The following is a 24,832-nucleotide window of genomic DNA, read 5'->3' as shown; positions in this document are numbered from 1 at the left end:
GTACCAAGTAGTGGAAACACAGCATAACATGACAAATGGTTTCAGTTACATGGACATACTGTACATTTGCATTCACACTCATCTACTGTCGGTCTTTTAACGCAGAACAAAAATATAGAGGATGCTGGGAATGTGACATTTGATTCCAGACAGGACTTGGGGCGATAAGACTAATAGAGCATACAGTTTGTTGTCTGAAAATTTTACTCCCGCAGGTTACCCTGGTTTCAAACAGAAATTATTCATCCATTCACATTTTACTGTAAGACATCAAGTCCACATTATGCCACCGCTTAAAAATGATGTAGTAACTGATTATAGGTGGCTTTTGTAGGGCAGAAAGAGGGGGGTAACCTTTGTCCTCAAGACTGTTCAGCTCCTCATCTCCCAACCAGCCCTGTCCCTCTGCTCACAGCTTCACCCCCCTCCCCCATACTCAGACTGGGCCATAAACTGAACACATCTACCCCCCCCCCCACACACACACACACACTCACACACACACACACACACACACACTCACAGATACAGTGACTTTCACATTGCCTATGCAATACTAAAATCATTTAACATGTTTTTTTTTATGGCACAAAAATGATTCTTGGCTATTTTTCACCATAAGGTGAGGTGTAGAGCTTCTCATTTGTATTGCCATTCTTCTGTGTCATTTTCATTATTATAGTATTACTGTTTTTCCATGTCATGTCATGTCATATTTTTAATAGCTCTGGTTTTGTTTTTATGGGTGCATTTGTGTGTGTTGTCTTGATACAGTGTAAATTGTTGTAATGCACTGCTCAATTTGCCTGAATTGTCTCTTGAATAATGTTTTTGGTTATTTAAAAAATATATATATATATAACTTACCTAATACAGTTAAAAGTAGTTTTAGTGTAAAAGAAAAAAAAAACCTTATAGTAATTTTGTATTTTCCTATCAAACCTCTTGGGCCTGGCCGCCTGGAAGTAATTGAAAAGCAGAGCCGCGCATTAAAGAGGCTGCTGGCCCTTTAAGAGATGTTTTGACGCCGCACGTGCTTGCCTTATTTGGGAGCAGCAACAAACGGTGCCCGATAGTTACCTCCGCTGCTCTCTCCGCTCCGCTCAGCTCCGCAGCGAGCAGCGCTATAAAAGCCTGCTGGAGGAAAAAAATACAGTTTTGTCGACACTGAGACAGAGCACCAGAGGAGCGTGGAGGAGTGAAGTGTATTCACCATTTATAAAGTTATGTTCTGAACAAAGGATATCACTTCATGAGAAGAGAGGAGTGGATATTAACACATTTCAGGATAAAGGTCTGTGAGTTTTTTTGTTTTTTTTCTGTTTTTGTGCGGGATTTGTGAGTTTCTTTGTTGGAGAAACAAAGAGATGTATGCCACCGTGTCACAGTTAAAACATATTCATATCACAGTGTGGTCATATATTCTATCAGCTTAATTTTCTGAAATGTCTTTGAGTATTGTAAATGTCAAAAAGGAAGAATACATATTTTGGTAGCGTATTGGATATAATACCTTGAGAATTGTTGTTTTTCTCGTTTTAACGTCTCGAGTTGAACGCGGTCTGCAGTGTGCTGAATTATCATTACATGTTCAAAGTATTGCTGTCATTTTTGTGAAATGACATGTGCTTTCTTTGCTGTTTTTTTGCTCTTTTATCATGAGTGTCTGTATCATCTTCGTCCGTCTGTCGGAGGTAAAGTCAAGGTAGCTAACCTATAGTCTACACATGGTTTCCGGTGGGACAACTAAAAAATAAAAGCCTCTTTGTTGCAACGTCTTTATATGACGCAGACGATCGACCCAGATAATAACATAGAAGCACAAAGAAAAGATATCTTGTCCATCTCTCTTGTCTCTCCTCAGATTAAACATTTTTAAACGAATAATGAAAAAGCATCATCACCTGATGACGAGGAGTTACAGGTCACATTTGTTGCAGCTTTAATTCTGAAGGCCCATTCATCTTCCTATCAGATTCATTTGGTCTGATTTGACGCTGCTGTAGCTCAGCATCGCGAAGCTGAGTGACCGACAGTAACCTCAGTTCAACAGAACAATGAAACACAAGTGCATGAGTCAAGACAGTTAGACGATGAGTTTTGACAGTGTCACTGTCTTGTTATTGGGTCTTAGTACAAAATTAATTATAGCGCTCCATGACTGTCGACTGCAGCCTGTTTTGCATTGTTATTCATTTGTTTCTCGTGTTCTTGTTTTTCTTCTTATTTTTCGAATACGTGTGCGAGGACAGCGCTGCAATGTATTGTTTTTTTTTGGGGTTTTTTTACAGTTTTCAATTAATATACACGTCTCTTGATCTGCAGTGTCGACGTCGACTGTTTTCATTCCAATTGTCTCTTTCTTGCAAAAGCATCGACGGTCTTCTTACTTCGTCTTTCTTTCTCACTGGCAAAAGTGAATTTGAGCAGTTTTCCATTTTGAATGACATGTCAGTGTGTCCTGAAAACAATGGAGAAGATGGACTTGGTTGGGGGTTCTGTATGAGTGTGATAACACGTGAGCAAGGATTGATGGTAAACAAGTCTAAAAATGAAAAAAGGAAAAATAGTGTGCCGACCACTAGAGGCACCCTGGCTCTGCACCATTCTGGCTGCTCAACAGTAAACACTCGATAGAAAAAACCCCTCACTTCTGCATGCGATGTATTTTCACCAGTGTTTACCGGAATCACACTATGATGGAGCTTAGGTAAAAAAAAAAAATCGACAACAAACACCGAGTGAAAAAAGATAGGATTTTGGCTGTGATTCATAGGAAGGAAGGAAAAATCTATCCAATGTACGTCAAAACATGGCCAAGGTGTAAATTGTATGTTGATGAACACCCACACAAGACCAGCTCCTGCTGATGTTGTTTTTGTCTTTCACTCCCATTGTCCTTGTTGAGTCACTAGGAGCTGCTTTTGCAGTGATTTATTCAGTGATATTGAAAAAAAAATCATACTGTCTGAATCTCTTCTCTTTTTTTGTTTGTTTTTTGATTATGTGTTAATGAGAAAGCCCACAGCAGGTTTTTATATTCTTTCTCAATGAAACGGTGAAGTATGTGCTGTGAGTGCTGACAGCTTAAACAGAGTGACTCACAGAGAAAACAGATGTACCAGCACAGCAGATCGTGTACATCGGTCACTGTGCTGTTTGTTGATCTCAAAGTTCCTGTTGGTTTTTATTGCAACATATTATACATTCCAGTGGCTTTATTTGATACAGCCAATTGCGTGTTAGTTCGTGGGCTGCAGAAGAGTTACTGCTGTTTAAAGTCCAACGCTGTTAACTTAACATCGGTCTTATATTGTATTTTGTGTCGATACATACTGTGACCTCTTTTTGTGCAACCCCACTGGTAGAGGGGGAATCATTTAATGTTTGAAGACATAAATTGTGTCAGGACTTTATAAATGAATTTCACCCTGTGACTTCATAGCGACTGCTGGGGAAGTGGCTGGATGTGAATAGAGTGTCATGACTGCATTTAGAGGAAGATTCATGTAAACCCATAGAAAACTGGATTACCATTTCATTAAGGAAGGTTCTTTTTCCATTATACAAGTAACTGATCAGGGGAGAGCATCATGTTTGGTCATTACTGTGTCCTTGACATGCTTGTGGTGTTGTTCCGCTCTCTACCAGTCAGCTTCATTCTGTATAAAGGACATGGAACGTAATAAACAGCATTGCCTTGACTTTAAAGACTACCAGCTACTTGCCATCAAACCTGAAGAAACAGCCACAAACGAGGCTCCATTAACGCTAACCCTAACCCCATCAGTAACAGTTGAATTTTTCTTTATACTGTGCTATGAATTTAGGAGATGTACTCATTAAATGTTGTTAATTACCTCTTTATTAATAATAGAGTGGGGATTATATGAGATGAAGCTTACAGCTAAAAGATAAATGTTTTTTTTTTTTGCTAAGTATGCTACAAACCACAGTGACCCTAATAGGGATCTAAGGGTCTCAGTCTTTACTGTCTGACCTGATTTATCTGTGGACAGCCAGGTGTCCGTCTCTGAGAACAGGATTACAAAATTAGCCGGAGAATTCCCAATTTTTGTTGCTTTTATGTTTTATTTTCCAGTCAGTTCAAAAAAAAAAAGGTACGAGGAAACACAGAGTTACAAAAGTGCAGTAAGTCTTCTTACTGGCTCTAATGGATGGACCTGATGCTGGTCTGATGTTGCAAAAAACAAATCAAGTGACTTTTGAAACTGCAAATACAGTAAACAAATAGGCACAAAGAAGTGCACGCCCCACGCAGGATGTCATACGGGAAGAATTAAATGCCATTTAATTAATGCTGACAAAGCCAAGGGTCTCTCTAAGACATGGGTGTGAAGGTGTAGAAGTCTATTTGTTAATCACAGTGCTTTGAGTAAAAACCTACCTGTCATGTGTTTAATCAGCAGGTTCTTTTGTTGAGATGTAACAATAAGGGTGATGTGGGTGATATATCATTGGGGCATTTACATCAAATACAGTGACACGCATGATAATGAGGTGTGAACACGATGAAATTTGGGATGATGAAAGGATTGCCAAACTTTCACCACATGAAAACTGCCCACCACCCACTCATCCTCTCAGTCAAACTGCAGCGTGACCTTTGAACAGATGAGTCTACATCAAGTGGACCTCACTCCTGCTGTGGCGAGCAGCCTTCCTTCTTCACTCATCAGTTGACTTCATGTGCTGCTGAGTGGTGCTGCACTTAAGGCTGGACTGATAAACGGTTTTCTTCAATAGGTGAATTTGTTGTCGTACCCATTTTCTGTCAGCAATGATTCTTTACTGTTTTTGTTAAGGTTTTCTTTTCTTTAAGAAGCACATAATAGGCAGGTAATGCTTTCTGTGTTAATTACTGCCTCTCCTTGATGATTGCTGTTCAAGTATTTGTTTATGAGAAGTTCTATTTTTGACTCTTTTTTTTTCATGTCCAGTTTTTTAGCATGATCACAGCTTGGTGGTACTTGGTGCCCTTTTTCTGTTCTGTTTTCACATCATGTTGTGCGTCATTGTACTTGGGAATTACATTTTTTGTAAACCATGTCTTTCTCCACAAGAACAAAGCCAGACTGAAGAGAGCTCAGCAGCTGACTGTGTGTTTAATCTGGGGAATTTTCACAGTGGTGTAAAGTGTTATTTGTTTGACTTTGTGAGTTGTGCTTTTGCCTGTTGAGCATGTGCACGTTTGCAGTTACTGACCCTTCTGTCTTTGTCTGTTTTTGGGGTCACAGTGAGGAGCTGGAGTGTGCTCAGCGAGGTTAGGAAGACGGCAACATGGCAGTCTTCACTCAACTGGGTTTACTGCTTTGGAAGAACTTCACCTACAGACGGAGACAGACTGTAAGTAGGAGTGTTTCAAATTACTGACTCACAAGAACAAAGGGCTGGATCAGTGCACAGTAAATTATGCACTTGGCTGTTTGTTTTTATGGGGCTTACTTTTTTTATACCAGTTTTAAAAATGATTTAACATTGCTTATGTTGTTTCTCTGACCAGACGTTTCACCGCTGAGTTCAGTATCACATATTAATGTGTCTCTATAATCCAAACAATGTATTGCAGCAGATTTTTAAGCACGTAAAAAAAAAAAAACTGAAGCCATTTAGAGAACAAAATGGTGGCGGTCTATTTTCAGTTCTCTTGTTCCCTGAATGGTTTGTCTCAGTCACACTTTCGGACTGTCGACTTTTGAGTCAGACATGATTTTTTCCAGTATCATGTGACCCGTCGTCAGTGCAGCACAAAAGCCTTTATATGTTTATGCATTTCCTCATTAATATGCGTGTAACCAATACATGTGCAGCCCACAACAATGGAAATGAAGCGAATATCTCAGCCAGACTGAAAAGCATTACAGTTTACAGATTCCTGTGAGTCAGTCGAAGATGTGACAATGACACATTCACGTGTCAAACCCATTATCCTGTTGCCATTTTGTGCTGGTCGAGGCCCACACACTCAAAGTCATGTGAATCAAATTCAGTTCCAAGCTGCAGCATAGAACTTCTTTATCTGTGAAGAGGCTCATCTGCATACAATTAAACCAGTTGTTCATCAGAAAACTGTCCCCAGAGTGGCGGCTGTGGCTGCTTGACTTTCAGGCCAGTCATTTTCCCAACAAAGGACTACAGTGCCTTTTCCTAGACACTCTACCCCCGTCCTGCGCGTCTGCCATGCTGGACACGGCTGAGACGCAGGCAGCTGAAGCGGAGGGGCCATATGGAGCAGATGGACAAACACATAGTCCTTTAAACCCTGCAGACCTCTTTCTCTCTGTCTCCCCTAATTAACCCATATACTTTACCCAGACCCATGGTGGGATTACTGTATATAAAGGACAACAGCTGACAGCCCCCCCCCCCCCCTCTCTACACACACATATACATGCACACAACTGCAGATGTTTTTTTTTAAAGTAGTTGAGATTATCCTTAGTTGAACTGATTGACACATCTTTTTTTACGTGTCTCATGTTCCACAAGTGTAAAATTCTGTTTAATATGTTTTGTTTACATCCTTTGTCGTCCTCTTTTCTTAGATCCAGCTGCTGATTGAGATTATCTGGCCCCTGTTCATCTTCTTCATCCTGATCTCGGTCCGGATACACTATCCACCCTACGAGCAACATGAATGTAAGCAGACCTTAAGAGAGTGAGGGGAAGGGAGGGAAGCAGCCAAAACTGTCTTCACTGTCTTCACTCCATTTAGATTTTTTTTATACTACTGTTGAATGCATTGTCAAATGTTTGCCTCTCGGTTCAAGGTACGAGCAGCTTGTGAGTCATCCAAGGTTTCCATGTTACTGTCGCAGATAGATCAGTTGGATTTGTCAATATTTGTTTGCACTTTGTGAACATGTGATCGGACCCTCAGCTCCTGGAAAAGAATTACAGTATCATTTGTTGTCAGAGCCAGTTTCACAACTTTGACCATGTTTCAACTCAGCAAGATTATCACTGGTTGAAAGCACACACACACACACACACACACACACACACTCACACAGCTCTTCAAATTAGATTTTTCACTCTCGGAAATGAAAGCACTCACTCAGTTTCCTTCCATTATCTGCTTATTAATTTCAGTTCTTACATGTTCTTTAGAAAACTTGTTCATACGAGTCGATCATTTTGTGTACATACGTCATTTTGGTTTTTTTTGGTGAGTCAGTTCCATGGAGGAGATTTGGAAAAGTTAACACAGGATTGAGCCTGTTCACAAATGTAGACTTTAAAGTACCTACTTTCAAACAGATCAAGTGTAGTTATGTAATCATGATGAACTTGCCAATGATCGATCGGTTGACGACCGAACCAGTTCCCTATTTGGAACAAAATCATTGACACCAAACTGCAGCGTAAAACCAGTCCAAACCTGGTTAACCCAGTGAACCCCAAAGAAGTGTGTCAACTTGCTGACCCATTTGTCACTTTGTATATTTGTCTTTGTCTTCTCTATAGCTAGTTAACCTCTGCAAATTGCAGCAGTAGCAGTAAAATCAGCTGATAAGAGTTCATACAAGATAAAGTCAGCAACTTCTAAAGCTGATTCTAAATGCAGTGATGGCTGTGGCATATGTGTCACAGTCCACATGCTGTGTGGACAGAGAACCTAATGATCTTTTTTGACTGCTGTTAAAAGAGCTGACATGATTATTTAAAGACCGAAAGGCTTTTTTTTTTAAAGGTTGTTATGGTTTTGTAGAGAGAAAGTAAAGTAAACTAGCTTGTTACTGAGAGAAGACTGTGAAAATGGTAGCATTGACCTGATTTGCAAGACTGACAAATGTTCTAAGAAGAACTGGGTCTAATGATGTATGTAAATGGATATGTAAACTTCAAACTTATCATAATTATATGTTTTAATTCTCCAGGCCATTTCCCGAACAAGGCCATGCCCTCAGCAGGTACGTTGCCCTGGGTACAAGGCATCATCTGTAACGCCAACAACCCCTGCTTCCGCAACCCCACCCCTGGAGAGAGCCCCGGGGTGGTGGGAAACTTCAATGATTCCATGTAAGTAAAACATTTATTCATAGTCAACCAACACACTGCTTTGGTTTTCACTCAGTTCAAAGAAAAAAAAAAGGTGTTTTGTGTGACCTTGTGGTGATTTTATTCAGCCCTTTATAAACAATAATAATGATTTTGATTCAACACCAAATACATTCTTTTACATAACTGAGAGGCCATCCTCTCAGGACTGAAATTATCCAGGGATGTGAAACAGTGTGTTTTTCTTGTGTCTCCGTGGATGTGATCAGAATCTCCCGTCTGTTCAACGATGCCAAGAAGATCCTGCTGTACACTCAAAACGATAAGAGCTATGAGGGATACAAAGGACTGCTGAGGGCCCTCAGGAAGCTGCAGAAGAACACTGCCGGTAAGGACAACTTACTTTTTCTGGGTTTTAAAGCTGTTACATGACCGATTGTTGAACCCACCCCTTAAACTGTCAAGTTTTCATCATAGCTTTGTAATACTGTAAATTAACACCTACATTTAAAAAAAGGAAGGGTTTTTTGACTGAAATGACTACAGATTACTGAATAAATGAACAAAAAGCTGATTAGTAACTTGCTCAAACCAGATAAACGTGACTAGTCAAGGTCACTGCTGCAGAGCTGAGGCGCACTCTGAGTCTTCAGGGGGTTGTTGAGGGTGTAACATGTCCCTTCCTTATCACTGTCTGCCAGCCATGGTGGGCCCATGTCCTAAGCGTTCTTGTGACGTGGTAGAGGCGGTCTACAAGACATGAGAAAAAAACAGAGAGTCATGCATCACCCACCGTATAATCACAGCACAGATCTGGTAGTAAAATGCCATGTTGTTCTGACTGGAGTGTTTGCGGCTTCCTGTGTATGAGGACAGACTGCAGAAGTTGTCTACCACTGACTCTCTTATCAAATTTTTACCGACACATTCAAATGTTATCTTAAATATTAGCGCTAAGGTATCTGTTTCATCATCCTGACCTCAGCTGTTGCAGAGCAGAGAAAGATCGTCCTCTTAAAATAACATGTTGTTGATGCCCCCGCTGTGCTGCTGACTCAGTCAAAGTAACCTGAAAATAGGAAAGAGGGCTGCATTGAACTCTGCACATACTTTTCTCTTGAACAGAGGTCACACAGACACATTAACTTTGCACAGAAAAGATTTTGCTCAGGAAATGATTTCCATTTGAATTTGGTACCCGTTGCTCCGATGTGAGAGGCATGCTGGGAGCAATCTCTGTTTTCCATGCTCCACCATGCTTACAAAGACAAAAAGAAAAAGGAAAACATGTTACGAAAAAGCTGCAATACTGTATAAAACAAAGGATAATAAGACAAGGAAGGGCATTACAGGACAGGTTGCAGGAACAGTAAACAGCAGTGATGTAACCACTGACCTTAGTTAATTTCTAAAGTGAAATGAGCGAGTCTAATTAGATGGCGGTGTCTTGTTTGTTCCATTAAGGTTGTTTTGCCTCAGTAATATTTCTCTCATTTTCATGTGAAATCCGTCCATTTGCTTTCTATAAATAGAAGGGTATTAGCTTGCTTTCACATCAGACCCTCAATGTTAAAGTACATTGAGTAGAGTCTAATATAAGAAATGATGCAACAAAGCAGAATGATCAAGGCTCTTTATTGTGTTGGCTTCCGTCTGCTCTGTAAGCCCAGAGCGAAGGTTTGTTTTACAATATTCCCACAAAGAGAGGCATGGTCTAAAAAAAGGAGCAAGATCACAGGATACTGTATGCAACAGAAACGTCTCTTCTATCTTCCGCCATGTTGTTTGCGGTATACATTACAGGCCACTAATAGCCAGTAATGGATTGTTTTATTATCTGCTATTAATGTTTTTTCTTTTACATTTTCACCACACTGAGCAGAGCCAGGGTTCTGCCTTGATTTTTTTAAAATCCATTTTTAATTTGTAAGATATTCTATTGAGCATCATTAATTATTTCAAAAAGGGTTTGTGGCATCTGTGCACTTCATCACAATTGATTTCTTAATGCACAGCGTTCCGATAGTATTCAATCCCATGTCCGTATTCCCCTCTGTATTTGTCTATGAGCCACGTGAGGGATGTGTTGATGTAGCGTGGGGACGGTCATGAAGCGGGAGACAGCAAACAGAGCGACCGCTGCCGCTGCAGAGTGACGCTATAGGAATAACAGCGTGGATCAAAGAGCCCCTCACGTGTCGGTTAATAATTCAGCGACTGACGGGGTCAGAGAATGGGATTTACACTAACATGGAAGAGGGGGGATGATAAAGGTCAGACGTATAGTAGTAGTAATTAGATTTCTCTCTGTTTTTTCATCATGTCTAATGTGTTTCTGCCATGAGACAGTACAGAATGAAAATGAACAAACATTGTAACAACAAATTCATGCAGCATTTTTAAGGATAGAAAGGTTTTCTTACTGCCATTAAGATTAGATGTGCTACAGGTATCCCACCATCTGTCTCTTCACAAAAGTGAGGCTGAGAGTGCGATTGCATAATAGAGAAGAACATCTTATATTTTTAGCCTCTCACCACCTTCATATTTTATCTCACTGACTGCCTTAAAAGTCTCCACTTGATTCAGAGGCTTGACATGTCTGAGTCTGATCTCTTAAAATGGACACTTTGCTGCCTATTCTTGTTTTTTCACAGACACCAAAACACACACATCCTTGAATCGCACTCTTCATTAGGAATCGAAAAGAGTAAAGTCAGCACTCATCAGTTCAACCATAAACAGCAGTCCAACATGTCAACTTCAAACTTTACATTTACCTCCTCAACATAATATCTTTAACCTAAAAATAGCTTCACTTCTCAGACAAATCAGTCGCACTCAGACATACAATCCAACAAGTCATCTTTCCTTCAGTCTCTGCACTGAAACAGCCCATCCATCACACAGCCATTTTGTCAGCTGGTTTCATGCAGCAGCCATCTTTTGTCGATGTGACTACCAAAACATTTGGGGCATACATTCACTAAAATTACAGGCTGTTTGTGGATGAGTCTGTGATGACACAGTTGTCAAGGTGCTATTTCATTTAAAACAAGATTTGCACCACCATGGGCCTGTGCAGACATGCACGTGTTAGTTTAAAACTAACCTTTGTTTCCTGTCTGCTCCAACATAGGAAAAAAAACACACAAACAAACACAGATAAGGTTTGTTACTACTTTTGTTGTCCTGCTCAAAGACGAAGATAAACACACATAGATAAGATAAAACAAGGGAATTAGATACACGCATAGATCCACATAGATCCACCCTAACCCTGACTGTCCATTTTAACAAGGTTGCACCACCTAGTCTGGTGTATCCTCAAGGGCCTGGATGCAGTGCACCATGGGAGCTTCGACTTCCTACAGGGACACTGATTAGACCTTATTAGCACTCCCTGGTTGTTCCCCTCTGAGAATAGAGGGCACATGCATGCACACACAGGCACAGGTGCACAGATACACACACAGACAGGCCTGGGGAGAGTACAAAAGATAGGGATGTCTGTGCAACACACACTCACACCTCAAACACAAACGGCATGCACAGCGACGGAGGCAGCATTACACGTGCACTCCCCCGACTCACAGAAACACACTGTTCTCTTTCACTTCCTCCCAGAGGATGCTCGGTTTGGTCACAGCAAAGTGTTTCCTGTTTCAGTGTGTGTTTGTGTCTGCGTTTGGTTTTCATCTGATAGCTATAAAAGATCGTAAAAAGGAATAGAGTTACCGGAGATTAAGGGAAGAGGGACGGGAGCGAGGGGGGAGTAGGAAGACATGTTCAAACACAGCAATCAAAATTCGACTCAGCATTCAGTAGGTTTTGATAAGACTTTTGGAGAGCAGAGTTTCACCGAATAGAAACTAGGTGAAAGGTGAAGAAGGAGAAATGGAGGCAGGAAGGGGAATGGAGTGGCAGTATCTGTGCCAAAGTGGAATGCCCTATAGTAACCCCCATCTGAGTTCACAGAGTGTAGGAGTGTGTGTATGTGTGTATGTGTGTATGTGTGTATGTGTGTGTGTGTGTGTGTGTGTGTGTGTGTGTGTGTGTGTGTGTGTGCTTGCGTGTTTGCGTCCAGCCACACAGCTGACTCAGGCCAGTTTCATAAATGCTTTGACTTCTCAGGAATGCAGCAGAAGTACAAAAAGTTCCCAAAGCCAGTGAAGACAAATCTGTATCTGTTTATTTATATTAGATATATGAATTAATTTGGCATCAGACTGTAAATCCAGTGATTTGTGTTGTATGTATAATCCACACAAGGAAAGTCTGGGAATTCGATAAATGCCGGTCACATATGGCAGGATACATTTTTAACTTGTTTTGCTCCGCCATTAAGTGAGGAAGTGGTTAAAAGCCCAAAGTGGAAATAAGATTTTACCACCTCCGCTGCTGGGAACACTGCTGGCTGTCCTGCTATCAGTATCAACCACAAAGTAAAGACGCTTTATTTTCCATGGCTGTTGTGCCTGATGGTCAGTTGACTTAATATTTCTGTGTCTTTTTTCTCTAGGTTTCAAGTTGAAGGACTTCTTGCAAGACGATGAGACTCTTTCTCACTTCTTGCACCACAATGCCTCACTTCCTCGCCATGCGCTGAAGCAGATAGTGGAGGCCGACGTCAATCTGGAGAAGGTAAACTGTCACATATAGTATTGTTTCCTAAAATGAATCCTCATGTATCTGATTGCAGTTTTTAGAACAGCAATGCACTCTTTACATCCACGTTTCCACAGTTAAAAATGTAACCATTCTTTCATTTCCCCTCATCGGCAAACAATGAAAATCACTGATTGTTGAAATCGTTGTAACTAAAATGATTAATCCACATGGATCAACCTGTCAGCTGCCCATACTGAAAAGCACATCATCATCCTCAACGCAGCCTCTCTCTTGTGTACTTTTCACATATGAGATAATCATGCTCCCCTGGCCACAGTGCTTGTGCATTAATCCAGTGACCTTGGCTCGACGGCCACAGGACTCTGCTGTGGCACAGCTAAGCCCTTAATACCCCACAGAAAAATCACTGTGGGGGGGGGGGGTAGATTTTGCCTATGCTTTTAGGCCTTTCTTTTCCCTATGTTTTTTTTTTCCTTCATAAAAAAAAGTATAATTCTATTTGGGAAATAATGATTTTATTTTCCTTTCGTCCCTGTATCCTCACTGATTTTTTCTTTTCTTATTTTCATTTTTCTGTTTTTCCTATTTCTCACTCAGTCTCCTCTTTCTGTTATTGTTATCTCCTCTGCTCTTCATTTCATTCCTCTCTTCCTGCACCTCATATCATTCCTTTTTTTTGTAGTTGAGATGATAATCGGTGTTGCAGTTACACCACACACACACACATACACACACAACCCCCCCCCCCCATTCATATCACGTATATTTGTATAATCCCATATCACATACATTTACTCATTAGGATACATAGGCCCACCCCAACAACAGCTCCCATCCCAGCCCGTCACAACATCCCTCCTCTGCAGTTGGTGGGCCAAGGTCACATGACGTCTCCCCTCCTCCCCTTCCCCGATTTCTCCTCACGTGCAGCGACAGAGGCTGAAAGACAAATTCACGTTACACCAAATGAGTCTGTGCAACCCCCCACCCTCCCCTGTCTCTCTCTGCCAGACATCTATTGATCAAAGAGGGTATAGTACAGGCTATAGAGGACACAGGAGTATATATATGTTAGTTTTAGATGATCTCTTGGCTCATTGTATGAGGACAGAGGTGGAAATGACTGAGATGCCACTTGTTATATGGAAACCACTTTTTGTTTTTTTTCACAATTATTCTATATAAGAAGAAGAAGAATCTGTCAAATATGTTTTGAATCATTGGCATTCAATATGATCACCAATCCTGACTTGTAATCCCTGATATGTTTCCAATGAAAAGATTACCAGCTCTGCCTATGTGATAAATATTATGGCATAACACAGACTTGTCAAGGACATTTAGAAGATAAGTCAATGTGCTCGTCTCTCTCTCTCTCTCTCTCTCTCTCTCTCTCTCTCTCTCTCTCTCTCTCTCTGCCTCTCTCTCTCTCACACACACTTATAAACACGCTCACATGTTTATGAACATCTTGACTCTGTCAGAGAAAACAGAGCCTCTGTCCAGTCCTTGATGTCCCAGAAAAAGGACATTTGTCACTCAGCCCTCACAGGCTCAGCTGTGCGCTTTTGCAAGTAATGTTGTTCGACCAATTTTTTTTTAAAGGCGTGAAGACAATTTTATCAGAAATAGTGAAAATGATATTGCTTTTTATCGTCATACACACATCTCTTGGAGTGGATTTTTATTTGGATTATATTGTTTATCAAAAAGCTTTTGTAAAGATATCCTTGGAATGCCCCAGTATTGACATTCATAACATTTCTTTCCCTTGGGTTTGCTCTGGTTAATATCTTTCTCTGAGCGTCAGTGTTTCGTTCTCATGGTCAGGTTTTAGAAAAGTAACTGATGCTCGATAGAGTCAAGAACAAGCACTAAAGAAACTATGTGGTGAAACACAAACAGTACATGTTTATCCTGTGGCATTTTGACTGAAGTTAAAATACTCTGCATTTACATTTTTTTACATATTTAAAATGAAGAATAAGCAATGACTACTGTACCTACATTTTTTATTATTATTATTTCCCCTTGTTTCTTTTCACAGTATCTAACTCACATGTGTGTCATAATTCTCTAATTGCTGATCTTTCTCTTTTCTCCTTGTCTAGGTGCTGACTAAGGGTTTCGGCTTCCATCTCAGAGACCTCTGTAACGCCACGCCACTGGAAGAGTTTGTCCACATTGCTGACCGCAACGTGTCCCGTATGACTCAAGAAATTATCTGCAAGTCGTCCAGTGACTGGCTGGACCAGGCCCAGAGCCACTTCCTATCCAACTTGGACTTCCTCAAGCCCATTCGGGTGAGTTCATCTGCCAAGGTACACGCATATAGACCGGTTGTAGAGTATGATGGCCAGATCAAATAGATTAATCCACTGAAGTGTAATGCTTCTTCATGAGTATCATAACAAAAAAACCCACAAAAAGCATCATGAGACCATCAGGCAGATTATAACAAACACACAGTTTTACTGGGACAAAGTATCTTGTCCACTGGCCTCAAGCAAGGACGACCCTCCCCTCCCATTTCACTGGAGAGTACATTGTTTCATCACTGACTTGTGTTGTTTTACCACTCAATAGTTGGGTGTCCTCCAATGTAAGCAAGATGCCAGGAAGCCAATATTGGATATTCTAAGAATGCAATAGTTTTCAGTCAACCGGGAGTCATATTATTACTTGGAAACAACAGCGTGTCTCTTCAGCCTTTACAAATCAGGTCATAGCTATTTTGTTTTTTCACTGTTTTCTCAAACACTGTTCCCCTTTCAGCAAGTTGGGTGTTTACAGAATATGAGCTGGGACATGAACAAGTGCACACACATAAAGATACACAAGAGAAGAAATGCAAACACACATCCGCACGGTAGAAGGTTGTTCCTGCACTTCAAAGACTGGCTGTAATAGCCTTTTGAGATCATTGTACTGTGACTGTTAAAGTGGAGTCAATGGTTGTGACACTAATATGATGTGACAGGAGGAATCACTGTTTGTATAACTCTGGCAGCTCTGTTCATCCATTTAAACTAAATCCCCTGATCCCTTGTCTTTTCTGGTAACTACAAAACTTTGTTTTCCATAACCACTAGTTTTCTGTCCTCACCCCCCCCCCCCCCCCCCCACCCACTTCTCGTCCTCTTCCCTTCATTTCCTGTCCATTGTCACCTCTCGTCCACCCATATCTTCCCCAGCAGCTCACCCCCTTCCCATAAAACCCATGACCTACATGTGAGTCACGATGGTGAGAAGGATGGCAAGATGTGAGAAAAACACTGTGTTCTGTTGCGCTGATCTTTAGAGGGAGAAACAGACAAAGGAAGAGACACGGAGAAAGTCAGCAAAGTTACAGAGATTAGAAATACTTGAGAATGAAATCAGTTTCTGGCACATTGTGGATCTGATTCACCCATAAAACTCACATCTTGTTCTTATTCTATAAACAAATATTGATGCAAGAGTGTAAATTCCTTTCCAGAAGTGTCAAAATTGGGTAAATAGTCAGTGAGGTCAGGAGCATTTTTATGTAAAGCAGCTTTCTCCCATTAGTTAACTTGTGTATGCGAGTATGTCAGCCATAATATTACAACCAGTAACTGCTTTAAATATTGGTTGCGTGTATGTGTATGAGAGAGAAGTTTTGTTAAAGGAATAAAAATAAAAAACAAGTGAAAACATAGTACAATACAAACTACAGTATCTTTCTCTCTGCTGAGACGGCTGCTCTGTCTTCAGCGACGCCTGCGCTTTATCAAGTGTCAGCCTTTCCAGCAGCTGACAGCAAAGTGTGATAGATGAGAACACACACACACACACACACACACACACACACACACACAGAGGGAGAGGGAGAGGCAGTTTGACAGACAGGAACACAGGAGGTCAAAGCCAAACTGACCTGTTGTTCTTTCTCGCCTCCCTTCTTCCCTCACCTACGACCCCAATGTTGTTCCTCTGCTTTCTCTCCCACATCTCCCTTACCCCAGCCTCCTGCCCCCTCTCTAACATAACAACAAATTAGCTGAATGGCAATAAATGCTGTGAATGTAAGAGATGGAGAGGAAAGGCACATACAAATAAAAGTCTGGGAATATGCTACATGAAATACATGAATTACAGCAGCTACATATGCCATTTTTTTCTTATTGTTTTAAATTTTGCATGCAAACCAAAAGTACCATGGACAAGTCTGCAACACATTAATAATCCGCGTTCTCTCCAACAGAGGGATGTGAGGTCAGACCCCAAAGTCGTTCAGGACGTCTCAGCTGCAACCGACAGTCTTCTGGAGAGCCTGGGAGCACTGGCCGTGGAGGTAGATAAACAACACACACACACACACACACAGATCACTCTACCCACACATGTTATAACATGTTCAAACTGGACTGCTGAAGTATTTGTTTCCAAAGTTCAGTCTTCAGTAGTAATGTTTGTGAATAAAATCAATTCCTACCAAGAATGACCAAACAAGAAAGTCATGCCATTTAATGTACACACACTGCTTTTTTTTCTTTTTTGCCACTTGGGACATTTAGGTTCATGGTCAAACTGACAACTTAAGTACATACAGTATATATGATTTAGGGAGATCAGTTTGGTTTGCAGTGGGCTTCTCAGGTGCAAGTGAATAATAACAGTGAAAAGTCAAGTCAATTTTATTTCTAGAGCACATTTAAAAACAACAGGTGTTGACCAAAGTGCTTTACATACAAGATTAAAGGAGGATCCTTAGTCAAGACACACTGCTTCATTCTAATACATATTTAAATGTTAAATGTTTTGTAAAGATTTTACAAAGAGTGTTGTGAAGACTGATCACACATCATCCCCACACTCAGCAGTCTCTTTATATGGGTCTTCTGAAGACACAGTAACTGTGTTCTACCATAGTGACAAAGTGCTTTGATTTTGTTTCTAGATATGCCACCCCTTGTTTTTGAAGCCACTTTCCACTCGGAGTTAATTAACAACACAAAGATGATGTGCACTGACAAACTCTTTTCTGTAGCTCAGATAACAACAAACAGGCTTTGCTTTGTGAACGTACCTGTAGGTAGCGGCACAAAAGCCTTACTCAGCCAAAAACCTGCACTGTCGTCACGCACACACACACAGTCTCTTTTCTCTCAGGCTCCTTTTCTGCTGAGTTGGCAAAACATAAAGAACCAGCTGTGTGCGTACCAGTGTGTGTGTGTCTGTGTATGTATGTTTGCAGCTGTGGTGGTATTTCTTGTCGAGCAGCAGGTGGAATCACTGACTTCAACCTTCCCACCTGATCATTTTCTTGTTTCTTTTGGCACTGTGTGAGTGGGTAAAAGATTTGCAAACACGAACTCATGAAATATGCAAAAGACAGAAGTGGAAGCATGTCAACACAATGTCATTCTTACACAACATCCTGAGTTTCAACAATTTTTGTTTGTCTGTGAACCAACACTTATTGATCTTTTATACCCCTGTGGAGACTTTTGTGCTTATATTTAGGCCAGTGGCACATCAGGTATGACATGTCAACACACTCTTGTGATATTATCTCTAGTGTGTATTTGAAGCAGATTATGTGCGTGTGTTAGCTTGCCTGGTTGGTCCACGAGTTATGAGGCTGGCAGAACGGAGAAATGTACTCATGTAAACTCTTAATTCGTAATCATCTGCCTGCCTGTGTTTCAATCCAGAGCTTATCGCTGTTGGAAGGCCAAAAAGAGCCGCAGCCATAATGTGTTTTCAAAACGTCTTTTCAGGAGGGAAGAAAAAGCTCGTTTTCACATTGTAGGCCATGTGACAAACCACATAAAAATGCTGCCAGTGGAATGGATATCTTGAAAAGGGTCTGAAAAGTTCTACAGTCAACACACAGTATTACAGGGACTATCCATAGCGGAGCACCAAGTGGAAAACTGTGCTGCGAAGAACTCCTACTCATGTTATCAGACAAAGATTACATCTATCCATTTTTGCATACTGTTTGGCCCAGGTTTTGCAAACTGGTGACTGATGATGAAGGTGTTCACTCGGCACTGTGTAGGAATAAACGGTAGTGTTTATCAACCAGCATATCACAGCCACATGACAAATTAGGTTAACTTAACAAACTTATATGCATTCAACAGTGTTCAACAGCCATCAATACTCTTTATTTGTTGTTCAATCCCAATTAATTGCGATGTTCCCCTCCTAACCTTTTTCTAAGTTTGTAAGCAGATTATTGTGTTGCACTCGGGAGCCCAGCGGTGCAGAGATTTGAATTTTAATAATGTGCACCGCGACTCATTCCCAAAACAATACAACACCCTATAATGAAGACTTCATTACGTTGAGTGATAATTACAGGGGGGAAAAAGGCCATTAATTTCTTCCTCCTTTGGGAATAATCAAAAACATTTAGTGACATCTTCCTTGTACTGTTAGCCTTTGAAGTATTTGAAGCGGTTGCTTAGCAAACCAGTAGGGAGTGAATAAACTCTAGTAACCTCTCTGTTCCAAAGCCTGATCGTTGTCATCATGGAGAAACCCAGAACCTGATATGTGGATAAAAGGATTGATCATCAGTCTCTGAATTCAACTCAGCCTCTTACTGTTACAAACAAATGTCAGTTTTAACATCTGTCGTTTGACTTCACACCGTTCATTCTGCAGTCTGACAATTTACATTGTTAGAGGGAGCAGGAATGAACTCTAGTAACCTCAAGACAAAGTGATTCTACTCTGAAACCTAATGATACTCAGGTCACAAGCTAATTTGGATGCTGTTAAAATCTTTGATTTCATGTTCATCAATTCATGACTGTTCCCTGAGCTGCTCTGGTGTAAATCGCTGTGTGCTGGAGTGGAAATGTTGAACTATAGTAACCCCACACAGGCTCCTGGATGAGGTTACTCTGGGACAATCCTCTTCTGCTGTCTGCTCGCCTTGCGTGCGTGTGTGTATTACTCACAGAGTCACACAATTTAACATAGTGATTTCCCCTTAAGGGTAAATGAAACATATATTTAGTCGCACAAAAGTGCACAGGCAATTGCACGCTCAAACTGATACACACATGACAGAAGTCTTGGCTGGCAGAGTTGTAAGTTGGGTCGGATATTTATCTCTGCGTGTGAAAGATTTTGACACAAATAGGACAGAGGATGAGGTTTCTGTCACTCACTGCAATGTTTTTGCAGCTACTGTAGCCTCAGGAAATGAACAGATGATGGTGCATGTTTACCCACACATGTAACGCACACAGGCGCATTTGCACCACCCATGACCTTTTTAATGCAAAAATACACAGACAGTCTGTCACACAAGAAAACCACCCACACACACACAGACCCAGATATGTACCCAGTCTAACGCGCACGCACACACACACACACACACACATAATTATCACACCCATTTTTTGTGCGTGAACGAGCAGGAAAGCATGTGACAGTTTGATGTGGCCGAGGGCTCAGCTGCAAAGCAACCACATACACAACGATGTCAGGGAGTGTGCGTGTGTGTCTTTGTGTGTGTGCGTGCCTTTGTGATCTGAGATGAAACAGATCGGTCTCACTTTCGCTTTGTTGGAAAACAGTGTCGATGAATACCTTGTTGACAGGCAGAATAAGAATTACACTCCGTGGACCGGACAACAGTTGGTTTAAAGGAAGAGAGTCCACAGCAAAAACTGTTATTTGTTGTTCATGGTGTCAGGATGTTCTGTACATTTGTGCCTCATCCCACCCGTTTGTGGGATGTTGTGTGCAAGTGTGTTTGTAAAGCAGTGAGTGTGTATTCAGTAACAGTTGTCAGTGTCTGCTTGAGAAGCCTGCGGAGGTGCCTATTAGCAGAATGACCGACAGTAACCTCTCTTTGTTCTCACACCTTCCACTCCTTTTGCACTCATCTCCACCTCCTTTCTTTCTTTCTTTCTTTCTTTCTTTCTTTCTTTCTTTTTCACATTTTCACCTCAGGAAAGTCTGATTTCGTCACCCTCCATCCCTCACACACCGAGCCCGAGCTTATTCTAAGCCCTCTCCCCTGGTTCATGCTCAGGAAACAAAAGCTCCCCTCTTCTTCTGCCCTTTCTTTGTTTTTAGCTGCATTAAAAACATAAACCTCCGTCTTTCATTCCTTCCCCATTTTGGCTTGGTGACACAAGTGTGAGTGCCATTGACCAATTCGTAGGCATAAACGGGGAATTTGTTGTGACTTGTTCCTTGACCTGAAGTAACCTTCAAGTGAACCAAAATGAACTCCCAGAATGATGTAACGCTGCATATGACTGAGAAATTTCTCTGGGGACAAGAGGAATATGACAGAGCTCTTTTGTTGAGTATTTTTGACAGCTTCCCCACACACTCATAGCCCTGTTTCCTTCACATGGGTTAAACTTTATTAAGGTGTTGTGTATGGATGGAAAAAAAGAGGAAAGAAATTTGTGCATGCGCTTTAAATGTACTTATTACCACCTAATCCCCTAGTGAATACAGTCTTTTTACAATTTAAAGAAACTATATGTCATCATAACTGCATTTTATGTAAGTAATAGTGAAATATTATGTAAGTAACATGACATGTTACATGCTCTCTGACTTTTCCTCTTGATAGAAATGCAAATCTACACGTGCATGCGCACGCGCACATGCACATGAACACTGGAGTGGGCACAGCAGTCAAATTTATCTTAGTCAGGCAGACAGCTAAGTGCTAAGTGTCTCCACCCCGCAGTGCGATACTTGACTTCCATGTCTAGAATACCACCACTCACTGCACAGCTGATAACCTTTGATAAGTACATCACCACACACAACCTCATACAAACATGGACATATGAGCAGGTACTGGAAGATTCCTCTGTTAAGAGGGATGATATGATAGTCCGTCAAATGCACCTGTAGACATGTTTGTTTTCAGTTCTCAGTGAATTGCAGTATATGAGAACACTAACATCCAGGACATTAAGTAAACTCATCAACAGTACATGGAGTTCTTCTGCTCCTGGAAGATGATATTACGTAGGACTAATTTCACAGCAGGGATACATACAGTTCTCAGTCTAAAATCAGTTAGTTCTCCCCTGTTCAAGGTTCAGACATTACTATCCATGAACTTTAAGTCACCTTAAAGCATGACTGCGGTAATGACCTTAACATTTGGTACGCAATGTTTAAAAGCTTTATTTTGTATTTTGAAAGGTGTCATGGCCATTTACTTTTCATGGTGGTGAAAAGGGAACCAGTTTTGAATGTTTGTGACCAAACATCTTCATGGCAATGTTTCTGTGTTTGTGTCTCCACCAGCTTTCAAGTATGAACAGTTGGAAGGATATGCGAAAGGAGATCCTGTATCTGACTGCAAATGCCACAAGCTCTCCAAACCAGATGTACCAGGCTGTGTCACGTATCGTCTGCGGACACCCAGAGGGGGGCGGCCTCAAAATTAAGTCTCTCAACTGGTACGAAGACAACAACTACAAGGCCCTGTTCGGAAACCATGGCAATGACAGCGAAAGTGAACCCCTGTCTGCATACGACAACTCCTCAAGTAAGGAACTGACCTTTTCATTAGTTTTGTCAGAGTTCAGATTAACACGTAAAAAATCAAAAGACTAAAAATGTCTCTGTCTTTACTTCCCAGCCCCTTATTGTAACAACATGATGCGGAGCCTGGAGTCCAGCCCTATATCCAGGATGATCTGGAGAGCTCTGAAGCCACTGCTCATGGGGAAGATCCTGTACACCCCGGATACTCCCGCGACACAGAGGATCATCCATGAGGTACAAGAGGCCGCTGTAATGTCATGTTATGTAATCAGGGCCATCACTTAAAGTTCATTAAATGACTGAGGGTGTGTCTCTGTGCGCCGCAGGTTAATAAGACCTTCCAGGAGCTCGGAGTCCTGAGGGACCTCGGAGGCATGTGGGAAGAGATGAGGCCCAAAATTTGGAGCTTCATGGAGAATAGCGAAGAAATGGACATGGTCAGGGTGAGTGGGATCCGCTGACATCATACAGTACACGTACACACATCAGAGCCGTGTTCTCACTGCTCTTCCTGTTTACATCAGGGGTTTAAAGGCAGTAATCTGTACATCTCTCTGACTAGAAGTGTAATTATGTCTCTGATGTGACTTTGAAAGGAAATCTCTCGAGGTCACCACCCCAAATCTTTTCTTGTAAAAAAAAATATATATATATATATATATGACTACCACTGCATATCACAAAGAGAGTCAGTGCTTTAGCTTCTTCTCAGGCTGATGAAAGTGCAAGTAAGAGTGCAGAAAGAGGGCAGATGCAAAGAGGATGAACGTCAGGGAGACAAAAATCAACGACTAACACACAGACAGAGACATCAACTGAAAAAGACAAAGAGTTTAAGTCAACCATCAAGCATGATTCATTGAGATAGGTTTAAAAAAAAATTCGGAAAACATGAAACAATACCAGGCTCGCCTTCATTCAAATCATCTGTTCCCATTCTGATCAGATAGTGGGGACAAGCACACAGTGTGCTGGTATTCCTGTTCACAGGATAACCTGTCCTGTCACGATTAATGGGTATAAATCTTCTGTCTGTGTTGCAGGATCAGACATTTACTGCCATGCATGTGCATATGAAAAAAGTCTCATAGATTTAATGCATTTCCTTCCCTTCTCTTGTGGAAATTGCATAAGCACTACTTCCACCTAGTGGTGAAAGGTGATATTTTTGAGTTCATAATGTGTCTCATAACTTCAATCTAGTAGTTTAATGTAATTGTAATTTTGCTCTGTTTTTAAATTAAAGGGCTTAAATAACTATATAAGGCAAATGGATTTTCCTCTGTCTGGGAAAGAGGGGAAGAGCTGCATTATCAGAGAGAGTGATTTTGAAAATGAAATGAAAAGTAAAATAGGTCAGGGGCCACACAAACACACTTGGAGAGCTGCGTCAATAGAGAGAACCAAACAAGCCTTCAGGCATAGAGTGAGTTGTTGTTTTTTTCACTGCTGTTTGACACACATTTCACAGGTCAAGCTGCAAAAGGTCAAAAAACATTTTAAAGGTTTAATCACAGTATGAAATTCACTTGATTTTAATGTGAAATTACACAACGACTCTGAGACGTGAATACATTGTACATAATAATCAACATAATTCACTTTTTCTTAATTTTGCAGACGCTGCTGCAGAATAATGCCAGTGCTGCATTCCTAAACAGCCAGCTCAGTGAGACTGAGTGGCATGTGTCAGATGTGTTTGACTTCCTGTCCAAGGCGTCTGAGGACCACAGACCTGCAGGGTCCACCTACACCTGGAGAGAAGTGTTCAATGAAACTGACCAGGCCATACAGACCATCTCACGCTTCATGGAGGTTAGTGTGTTAGTGAAAAATGAAGGATGCGCTACCACAAAGACATCATTAACAAAGTGCATAATAACTATAACAATGTAACATCAGTAGTAAAAATACTTAGTAAGTTATATGTCAACCCATATGTGAATCCTCCTAAGTGGTGTCTAAAAAAGGGCTGTTATTTATCCATAGGTCAAAATGCAGAGAAAACTTAGTGAAGAAACAGGTTAAACGCCAATTACCCATTTAGGTCAGAACATTACAAAACCTCCCGTTGTTTCCCTTATATCACTTAGAACTGCATTAGGATCGTGTTACGGCTACCAAGAGCCTTGAAATCAAATGTTCTTTTCCTCTCCTTCCCCTGTAAAGTTATATCATTACCATGCAGAGTGTGTCACCGCTCCCTGTCTCTGTGTATTGGGTCAGTATGCCAGAGCCAAGCCTTCACAGTAAACAATCCCCCGATTCCCCGCCCTAAAGTTCTGCCAAATGTTGATCAATGTTCATGCCCCAGTGGATAGGTAATTATTGTCCTATTCATCTGTGTCAGGGGATTTCTTCACTGAGGTGGCTAAAAAAAACAAACACCATGGTTCAGTGGTCAAAGCCTGGCACTATACCACTGACTTATATGAAGGATCATATTATTTCAGTAAATACTGAAAATTAACATTGAAAAATATAAATGTTTCCACTCCACAAACTGATGACATAGACAGCTGATAAGAGACTGGTGATCCTCTAAATATAACAGATGATTTTGATGTGGTTTTGAATCCACCTCATGACATTAGACTCAGCTCGTCCGACTCTCCTCTCTGATCTCTTTGGATAATGTAATAAGTCACAAACGGAGAATTTC

The 24,832-nt window shown here is 41.1% G+C and overlaps 1 protein-coding gene across 2 annotated transcripts in view; it reads left to right on the top strand.

Moving 5' to 3' along the window:
* Nucleotides 1–5,265: 5,265 nt before the first annotated feature.
* The window catches only part of LOC146991463 (phospholipid-transporting ATPase ABCA1-like), a 33,437-nt gene continuing 13,870 nt past the window's right edge, over nucleotides 5,266–24,832 (top strand). For both annotated transcript variants that reach the window (XM_085773222.1, XM_085773214.1), the window contains exons 1-11: nucleotides 5,266–5,367; nucleotides 6,567–6,660; nucleotides 7,902–8,043; nucleotides 8,292–8,410; nucleotides 12,545–12,666; nucleotides 14,766–14,957; nucleotides 16,880–16,969; nucleotides 21,928–22,171; nucleotides 22,265–22,404; nucleotides 22,497–22,613; nucleotides 23,791–23,985. In XM_085773222.1, the coding sequence (XP_085629348.1) occupies nucleotides 5,302–5,367; nucleotides 6,567–6,660; nucleotides 7,902–8,043; nucleotides 8,292–8,410; nucleotides 12,545–12,666; nucleotides 14,766–14,957; nucleotides 16,880–16,969; nucleotides 21,928–22,171; nucleotides 22,265–22,404; nucleotides 22,497–22,613; nucleotides 23,791–23,985 (1,521 nt within the window). In that variant the 5' untranslated portion in view covers nucleotides 5,266–5,301. The remainder of the gene's footprint in view (nucleotides 5,368–6,566; nucleotides 6,661–7,901; nucleotides 8,044–8,291; nucleotides 8,411–12,544; nucleotides 12,667–14,765; nucleotides 14,958–16,879; nucleotides 16,970–21,927; nucleotides 22,172–22,264; nucleotides 22,405–22,496; nucleotides 22,614–23,790; nucleotides 23,986–24,832) is intronic.

The sequence above is a fragment of the Trachurus japonicus genome, chromosome 1 (assembly GCF_045865225.1).
Source record: "Trachurus japonicus isolate A0001 chromosome 1, Traja_1.0".
Classification (NCBI taxonomy): domain Eukaryota; kingdom Metazoa; phylum Chordata; class Actinopteri; order Carangiformes; family Carangidae; genus Trachurus; species Trachurus japonicus.
The sequence above is the reverse complement of the archived record's forward strand: the minus strand, read 5'-3'. Positions and strand labels throughout refer to the sequence as shown.